Below are 8,789 nucleotides of genomic sequence, written 5' to 3'. Positions count from 1 at the left end.
GATATGATGGTAATGGTATTGTTAGACAGTATATAAGAATAGTACAGTATATATAGTATATAATATAACATAATATATATTTATATATGATAAGTTTGGTTATAGTCAGTTATCTGGTGATATAAAAACATTTAAGTTTGAAACATCATGATCGACAGTCACATTTTTTTTGGAATGTTCGTTTGTGTGTGTGTGTGTGTGTGTGTGTGTGTGTGTGTGTGTGTGTGTGTGTGTGTGTGTGTGTGTGTGTGTGTGTGTGTGTGCGTGTGTGTGTGTGCCCAGCTGAGTATGATGGGAACCAGTCTGAGCAATAAATCCTCCCAGTTTAGCGCTGACAGCTGCAGGAGGCTTTTCAGGTTCATCACAAACCACACGTCCAACCTGCTTTGAACTTGAGTCACACAATCACCCATGAACTGATAATGTAACGACAGCATGAATCTTCAGTGTAATGTGGTTGTTTGTGTTTGTGTGTTGACCCCGTGACCCCAGCTTTGATTGGCTGCAGCCCCTGAGGGGATATGAAAGGCTGTATAGAGGATGGATAATTCCCTTTCACCTCTAAACACTGAGTCCTTGTCGGGGTCCCCCATCGTCTCAAGAGTCTTATAGAGAGAATTCCAGAAGAGTTAGTTTCAGGCTCAGCTGCTGCCTTCGACCAACTGGTCTCTCACACACACACACACACACACACACACACACACACACTGACACCACATGTATAAAGAGACCCGAAGCAGAGGTACTTCCACTCTTCTCTCTCCTTGTCTCTCGCAGGATTCAGGATGGAACAGTAAGTCCTGAACTTTCTGTTAAATCTACAAAAGGGTAAACGGAGAAAACTAAAATAATTTCCCCTCTCTGTTTGTTTGTTTGTTATATGAAGGAAAAAGATGTCGACCGGCCGGAGGAATCAGCTCAAGGTAGAGTGTATATTTGGAAATGAAGTTTTTAAAGTTTAAAATGTGAACGTCTGTAGCTGTGAAGTTCATTCAATCATCGCCATCATTATAACTTTAGCACAGCGTTAATCGAGAAGCAGTTTCATGGGGGAAAATATGAAAACAATAGAGGAATAAAATAAGAAGGAGAAGCAGCTTTTATGATTGTGATCTCCTCTGTCCTGTCAGAGTTTGCTGCTGCAGATCGCTGAGACGATGCTGGAGGAGGAGGCGCAGGAGGCCGAGAGGGAGAAGATGAAGCACCTGGAGGAGATCTGTCCGTCCCTCTCGGTTCCAGCAGGCTGCATGCAGGAGCTGCAGGTAGAACACAAACACAGCTGGAGTCTGAGCCGAGGAGACTGTGGAACAGATGTTCACACTCAGAGCTGACTGCACCTGTGACATTTGAACACATCATTATTATATTTTAAAATTTATCTTGATATATTGTTATTTTTCACGATTATTTTAACATTCACTTGCAGCTGCTAGCTTCAAACATAAAAATCAAATGTAATTGTTATTTTAACCTAATCCTTAAAGTTGTTTTTCCAATGAATCAATATTTACATTGGATGAGACGTTTCTCTCTATTTGTCAAGAGAACAATTAAAACCCAGAAAGCAGCATCGGAGGTTTGCTCATTTTAATGCGTAGGAACCATCGACAATAACGACAGATCTCCTGGTTCGCCCCCTGGTGGCTGGCTGCAGTACAGGTCATGAATCCAGCCATGTTAGCAGATGGGACATGGACCAAACTAAAAATCAAAGCAGACGTTAAATAAATGTTTTCTCAAAGATGGTTTCTGTCATTTACGGATAGGTCTTATCACACTGATGTTTGTTGTTCATGTTTCTGATAAGTTTGGTTTATTTTATGATTTGAAAACAGGATGAAATGTTAATGATTATACATCTGAGACTGACTGGGAAGTTATTCACTCATTCTTCCATCACTAGGATCTGTGCCGGAAGCTTCACCAGCAGATTGATCTGGTGGATGACGAGCGGTACGACACGGAGAGGAAAGTCACAAAGTCCAACATGGAGGTAGACTAGTTTAACTCCCTGCCACAGGTTTTATGATTTTCAACGTGGATCTCATGTCCTGCACAGATTCTCATGAAGCTTCTCCTCAGATCGACGACCTGAAGCTGAAGGTCCAGGATCTGAAGGGGAAGTTTAAGAAGCCGGCGCTGAAGAGCGTGCGGATGTCGGCGGACGCCATGTTGGCCGCTCTGCTGGGCTCCAAACACAAAGTGGCCTTGGACCTGAGGGCCAATCTGAAGCAGGTCAAGAAGGAGGTGAAAGAGGAGGTGGGTGATCCAGACTTCAGGAAACTTACTTCTTTAATGTTCTCAGGGTTTCGAAAAGTGCAACATCACAGAGGCTCTGAGTTTAGATACTGAGCTGAATATCAAAATACCTCAAACTCTTTAAGACGTTTGTTGATTCGCTCGTGTTTCTCTCAGGAGAAGCAAACAGGCGACTGGAGGAAGAACATCGAAGACAAGGCCGGGATGGACGGCAGGAAGAAGATGTTTGAGACCGAGGCTTAAACTTCATGTGTGTTGCTGTGTCGTCAGGTTTTAGCATCGTTCATGTGTGTGTCTTGGGTGAGTCCACAGTTTGTGTAAATGCTAAAAGAAATAAATCCTGGGGGGTGATTGTGTGTTTAATATTAATAATCTGAGAAATCATGAAAAGAAATTATCAATTTCAGGGTAGAAATTAGGAGGAAAATCGTGCAGTCAAAGAAAGAAGTTATTAAAATGTATACTATTATCATTGTTATTATTTAATACGTTTTGGAAACATTAAAATTAAATGATTTTTAAAAAGGTGGTAACTTTTGTTCCTTTACTTTTATATTTTAGGACAGAATTAAGAAAATATCTGGTGTGTTTCTTGCCAATGATGCCTAAGTTGTGATGGTGTTTTTTAAATTCTTGCTTGTAAAGTTGACTTTCCCTCAGGAATAATCCTCATTCAGCCTGGTTTCATAAACAAGACAATAAGAATCAATGAACTTCAGTGGTTGCACAGTCACCAGGTCTGTTGATATACAAAATAAAGGGATCTATCCTCCTTGAGACACTCTATTACAAATTTTAATTTGAAAATATATATGTAGTTATATATGAATATAGTTGTAAAATATAAGAAGCACTAAAATTAAACATTAAGGTGAGTCATTTATCAAGATGTGATCATTTCACTTATTCAATATTCAAGCTGTTTATTTTCACCAGTAGAAAAACTGTATTTCAGAAAAGTTTAGAAAAGTAAATAAGTGACGTTATAGAAGACAGAATTACAATAAAAAAGTTGTTTTCAATTGTAATAGAATAAAATGTGTATGTAGACAAATTAAAAGAAAAATGGAAAAAGTTTGAGCTCAAACTGAGCCTTCAAACATCACCAGGGGGGCTGTTCCTAATAAAGTGCTCAGAGTGTCGATTCCAACGTGAACCAGCAGGGGTCAGTGATGAAACACGGACGACCTACTGCGGCTGAGAAGAAGAAGACGGTCACATGACGTCTGGCTGACCAGAAGTGAAGCGACGACCGGAAGCTGCTTCGCTTTATTTACATTTAAACACATTTATCGTGGAGTGAATCTCTTTGGAGGAAGAGGAGAAGACACGTAACTCCAGGTTCCACCGCAGACACACAACATGACGGCCGCGGTCTTCTTCGGCTGCACCTTCATCGCCTTCGGGCCGGCCATCGCGCTCTTCCTCTTCACCATCGCCCGGGAGCCGCTGCGGGTCATCTTCCTCATCGCCGGGTGAGAGTTTACCATTAAAGAACCTTGAGGGAACCATGAGGGAACCATGAGGGAACGATCCTCCGTCACAGTGTTGTCCACCCGGATCTGTCTGCGGGTTCAGTGGCGATAGAAACACGACATGTAGCCCAGCTAGCATGGTAGCTAGCACCCAAAACCCCGTTAGAGTGCTAGCTTCAGGGCTGGTTCCATTTTCGGACAACCTGCACTTTTAGCTATCCGTGTTTTTTATAACTGGAATTAAATGGTTCCCTCGTCTCACTGGTTCCATCCTCACCCTCACTGGTTCTCACATTTCACAGAGGTACTTTACAATAATGAGCAGATAGAAACTTAGCTCATTAACAGAAATAGGAATGTGAATTTAAGGAGTTGTGCTGTGTTTACAGGGAAACAGCTAAACAATGCCACAGAAAAAGACAAGTTATAATCAGGATCACAAAAGAATAAACATCAAAGCCCTTCAGACTTGAGTTTAATCAAGTTAATTCCCCCTTATTTATTATTATGATCATCATTTAACTTCAGCTTGAAAAAGACTGAGCAGTGTCCTCTTCACTTTGAATGTTAAAGGGAAAAGTCAGTTAAGATGCTTGTGAATAAGAAAAATCCAGTGTCGTCTCTGAACGATGATGAAAATCCACCTGAATTTAAAATACGATATTTTTTCGGTGTGATATTTGTTGATCTACATTTACATTCCTGTTAATCCACATTCAGGTATTCGTGGGGCTTTCAGGTTTAAGAAAACTTAAAGAAGTCAAATCAGAAAGAAGCACCATCTTGAAAATATGAGTAGAGCCGATATGACACTGAGATGAAACTAAAGAAAACTCAGAAATATCCTTATGTCCCATCCACCTGTTACTGGGCTTTTGAACTTCTAACTAAATGTTGATTTTCTCCTGACAGGGCGTTTTTCTGGCTGGTGTCTCTGCTGCTGTCCTCCCTGGTCTGGTTCATCTCGGTGCAGATCAGCAACAAGGAGAGTGCGGCGCAGCAGAAAGGTCTCCTCATCTTCGGCGTGGTTCTGTCCGTCCTGCTGCAGGAAGCCTTCCGCTTCGGCTACTACAAGCTGCTGAAGTGAGTCACTGAGGGATGCTTTTTAAACACATAACACAAACTGAAGAGGAAGAGGATCAGAATCCGTCTTCTCAGTCCATCTTGAATGTTTCATTTTCATTCTTTTTCAGCTGCAAAATGTGACAGTAAATATCACACATAACCTTTAATGCTTTTAAGCTCAGGTGGAGGTTTGTGTCTTTGTCAAACCTCAGAAATCTGGACCCTAAAACATAATGTTGGTTGAAACGTTTTAAAGAATAAAGAAGTGAAGTTATCTGGCAGGTTTCACAGATAGAAACTAACTTCAGATCTTGTCCTAATTGTCTCTCTCTCATTCTACCAGCGTGTTTACTTGCTCTGTCGTCGATCTGTCGAACCTTGTCCCATTTTCCCATCTCTTGTCCTTCTTCTATTCACGACTCATTGTTGTGGCTCATATCATCTTCCAATCACTGACACACCTCTACTATTCATGCTCTTGTTTACCGCGGAACTAAGGCTCTTGTGTGTGTCTGTTTGTGTGTGTGTGTGTTTGTGTGTAATCCTGCAGGAAAGCAAATGAAGGCCTCCTCACTCTCAGTCAGGAGGAGACCATGCCCATCTCCATCCGACAGCTGGCTTACGGTACAGTTCGTCTGCAACAAACACACACAGCCTCTTAATATCACAATCTACTTTTTCACTGACTTTTTGCAGCTCTGGAAAACCATGTCGGTATTTGGAAAAGCTTTGTGTTAGTAGGAGGAAGAACACAGTTGTACTTCTGGTGAAACTGAAATATACATAAACATTAACATTGAATCTATGCAGAACACATTGGAGTAGGTTTCAACCCGAACATTGAGGTCTGTGTTTAGCTCCTGCATTCATCTGTTGATCGATCTCTTTCTTTTACCTCAGTGTCCGGCCTCGGGTTCGGCTTCATGAGTGGAGCCTTCTCCGTGGTGAACATCCTGGCCGACTCTGTGGGGCCGGGGACGATCGGGATCCACGGTGACTCGCAGCATTACTTCCTGTCCTCAGGTACCGATTCCCACGCGTCCTACTTCAAGATTAAATCAGATTTTCAGATGGACATAATTCACTTCATAATTCATAATTCACTTCACCTGTAATGGACGTTTGATGAGCTCAGGAAGTTGTTGCAGCAGTTTTGTGAGTTTGATGAGAACCAACACTTTTCCTATTTCAGCCTTCATGACCATGGCCATCATCCTCCTTCACATGTTCTGGGGCGTGGTCTTCTTCGACGCCTGTGAGAAGCAGCAGTGGTGGGCGGTGGCTGCGGTCGTGGTCAGTCACCTCGTGGTGTCGTGTCTGGTGAGTGTTGCCGATGGGTTGGTTCAGTCCATTGACATTGATGTAAAACTGATGAGGATGGATGTGTCTTCAAGTTCTGAGTTGATTCCCGTTCCTCGTCTTCCTCTCGCAGACCTTCCAGAACCCGGGCTACGTCGCCAGCCTCGTCCCCACCTACATCATCTTGTTCCTGATGGGCGCCTGGGCGTTCTACTCAGCCGGAGGCTCGCTCAGGAACCTCAAACTCTGCCTCACCTGCAAAGACAAGGACTTCCTGCTCGCCAACCACCGGCCGAGATAACGCAGCACGCCGGGCAGCGTGCGGGACTCGATCCCAAAGTCCCCCCGAGTTCACACGTACACACACACACAAGCACTGAGCCGAGCGCTGTGGCAGCTTCACCTGAGAGGTCGTCATAAAGAGTCAGAACAGCTCTGAGGCTCAGTTTGATTTAAAATGCGGTTTTACTAAATATTAATTGTGTCCCAGTGTTTGTCACCTGATGCTCTAATAAGAAAACAGATGAGCAAACCTACAAAACATATTTGATGTCGGAGACTTCACGTTCCTTTCTGACGCGTTAAATCTTTCTAAGAGGATTTAATCAGTCATCTGTAAATATTGATGCATTCCCTGATGTGTAGATAGTGGGAAGTTTTAATCTTCTTTTTTTTCAAGTTGTGATGAACCATCTTTAGTCTTTGAGAAGTTGCCTTTGACTGCTGTTCATCTTCACCCAGTGAGTCCAGTTAGTCTTCGAGACATAAATTACGCCTTCTCCTCCTCTTCACATGAAGGGATTTATGTCTCAAACAAATATCACAGTTTCTGGTTTGCTTAATGCACCATTTGTTTGTCTCACTGCTGTTTCCATCCTGAGGGACGAGCGGAGGAGAGATTATAAAATCAACACTGATCCGAAATTCAAATTTGACCTTTTTAAAATGCTCTGAAACAGAAACTGTCGCTGCACATTAAGCCACTTAAATCATATCTTAACGTACTTGAGTCGAGTTAAACTCTCGGCATCGTTATAGACACGTTTTATGAATCGTGTCCGTTTTCTTTTCAGCGCTGCAAACTCATGAGTGAGAACTCAATCAGGCTGAAGCTGAGACTTAGATAACGATGGATGACGTGAAGTAGAGATCCGGGGGCGGAGCCACGATACAGAGTCAAATCTCATCTGTCAATCATCCCTTTGTAATGTCACCAAATAACTAATTAATACAAAACTAATCAAACAGTTGAACAAGCATCGTTTTGATAAGAAAAACCTAAAAAGTGATGCGGTGAGGAGGGATTTATGAGCTGTACTCCAGGCAGCCACCAGGGGCGCTCAAGACTATAGCTTTTCTTTTGCAAGGCGTCATGTCGTCCATCTTTATTTAACGTCCCTGAGCTGAAGGACTGATTCACTGTTAATGTTCTATGTCTTTGTCGGCTTTTTTTGTTTGTGGACGAGTGAAAGAGAAAATCTGAACAACGTGTTAGAAAACCTGCAACATGAATGTTTTTCTTTGCTCCTGTTCTTCTTGTTGAGACACTTGGACGTTCTGTACAGATCCTTGTCGGCTGTGTTTCACCACGATGGACGCTGGATGTTAGCGGCGAGTTAAAGATGTAAATAATCTTTTGCGTGCTGTGTGTGTGTGTGTTTTTCTACGGCCTCGGCCCAACACTTAGGCTGTCACTCACCTGCCAGATTATTAGGTACACCTGAGCCTATAAAGCAATGTAAGCAAAATAAATCGAGACGTGTTGATTCAGATTTTGTAGTTTTATTTCATTACAACCCGGAAGTTGCAACTTTGAAATCAATAATAGTTAAATCTGTAGTTTATCAGCACTACTGTCATTAAAATGTTCTCTTACTGCAGTGTCAGTGAGCCATGTTTAAGGAAAACTAGAGCATGTATATACGTTTTTAACTTGAATATGTCTCCTCTAAAGAAAATCGTGAATTGTGTGGCACCTTTAAGTCTGCAGGGGACAAAGCAGGAGCCATGTTAACAGAGCATGTTCATGTGGAAGCGTACCTAGTGTCCGGTGTGTCTCAGAAAGATGCTTTCACGTGTGTGCAGACAAGAAACTAGAGGAGTGGAGTGGGGGGGAGACAGAAAGCACCTCCTCCCTGCTCAGGGTCCATTTATGAAAGGTGACACCTCCTGACTCGGCCACACAAAACCTGCCGGGGCCTCTGAGAGCTGCAGGCAGTCAAAGGCCTTTTCACACTGATGGATGGACAAGCAGACAGGAAGCGCTTCCTCTGTGGAAAACTAGACTTTCACATTTAAATACAAGGCAGGTGACTGTGGGGTCACCTCAGATATATCCAAGGTTTATTCTCCTGAGTTTAGTGTTTCCTGATCTCTATCAGAGGTCATGTGTTCGGGGTCAAGTCTGGTCGTCACGGTCTGAGCAGAAGACGGAGGAGAGACACACAAAGGAAACCAGAGTCGAGGATTCACTGTGGAACAACTCATGTGGAATAATGCTCAGAAATTATATTATATCTTACTATAATCCATAATGAGCCACTTAGAAACCGGTTGAATAAAATGATAAGAATCCCTGAGGTGAATAACTTCCTATGGTGCAAACTTCAATCTTTCAGTTAACTTGACACCTTTTTATTTAATTTTTATATTTTTGTATAATTAGTATAATTAATAGTTTTTAATGTTCTC

At 42.4% G+C, this 8,789-nt stretch overlaps 2 protein-coding genes across 4 annotated transcripts in view; both read left to right on the top strand.

Annotated features, from left to right (window-relative positions):
• LOC132999124 (troponin I, fast skeletal muscle-like) overlaps positions 1 to 2,610 on the top strand; it is a 3,866-nt gene extending 1,256 nt beyond the window's left edge. The window contains exons 2-7 of one of the 3 annotated variants that reach the window (XM_061068913.1): positions 778 to 793; positions 887 to 923; positions 1,131 to 1,262; positions 1,904 to 1,993; positions 2,083 to 2,259; positions 2,416 to 2,610. In XM_061068913.1, the coding sequence (XP_060924896.1) occupies positions 786 to 793; positions 887 to 923; positions 1,131 to 1,262; positions 1,904 to 1,993; positions 2,083 to 2,259; positions 2,416 to 2,502 (531 nt within the window). In that variant the 5' untranslated portion in view covers positions 778 to 785 and the 3' untranslated portion in view covers positions 2,503 to 2,610. Of the gene's footprint in view, positions 1 to 492; positions 794 to 886; positions 924 to 1,130; positions 1,263 to 1,903; positions 1,994 to 2,082; positions 2,260 to 2,415 lie in introns of all 3 variants that reach the window. The other 2 variants (XM_061068912.1, XM_061068914.1) reach the window with 2 other exon arrangements.
• An 869-nt stretch (positions 2,611 to 3,479) lies between these two features.
• aph1b (APH1B gamma secretase subunit) lies at positions 3,480 to 7,870 on the top strand. The gene is made up of 6 exons (XM_061067767.1): positions 3,480 to 3,734; positions 4,647 to 4,817; positions 5,350 to 5,423; positions 5,700 to 5,822; positions 5,992 to 6,119; positions 6,232 to 7,870. Exons 1-6 carry the CDS (start codon positions 3,622 to 3,624, stop codon positions 6,397 to 6,399), a joined length of 777 nt encoding a protein of 258 aa, XP_060923750.1. The 5' UTR covers positions 3,480 to 3,621; the 3' UTR covers positions 6,400 to 7,870.
• The last annotated feature ends 919 nt before the right edge of the window (positions 7,871 to 8,789 follow it).

Source organism: Limanda limanda, chromosome 3, assembly GCF_963576545.1.
Source record: "Limanda limanda chromosome 3, fLimLim1.1, whole genome shotgun sequence".
Taxonomy (NCBI): Eukaryota; Metazoa; Chordata; class Actinopteri; order Pleuronectiformes; family Pleuronectidae; genus Limanda; species Limanda limanda.
The sequence above is the reverse complement of the archived record's forward strand: the minus strand, read 5'-3'. Positions and strand labels throughout refer to the sequence as shown.

Excerpts from the sequence above, each read along its gene's own strand:
- aph1b (XM_061067767.1), top strand. The coding sequence starts at position 3,622 with ATGACGGCCGCGGTCTTCTTCGGCTGCACCTTCATCGCCTTCGGGCCG. Across the intron at positions 3,735-4,646 it reads GTCATCTTCCTCATCGCCGG|GGCGTTTTTCTGGCTGGTGT; the intron begins GTGAGAGTTTAC and ends TTCTCCTGACAG. Across the intron at positions 6,120-6,231 it reads ACCTCGTGGTGTCGTGTCTG|ACCTTCCAGAACCCGGGCTA; the intron begins GTGAGTGTTGCC and ends TTCCTCTCGCAG.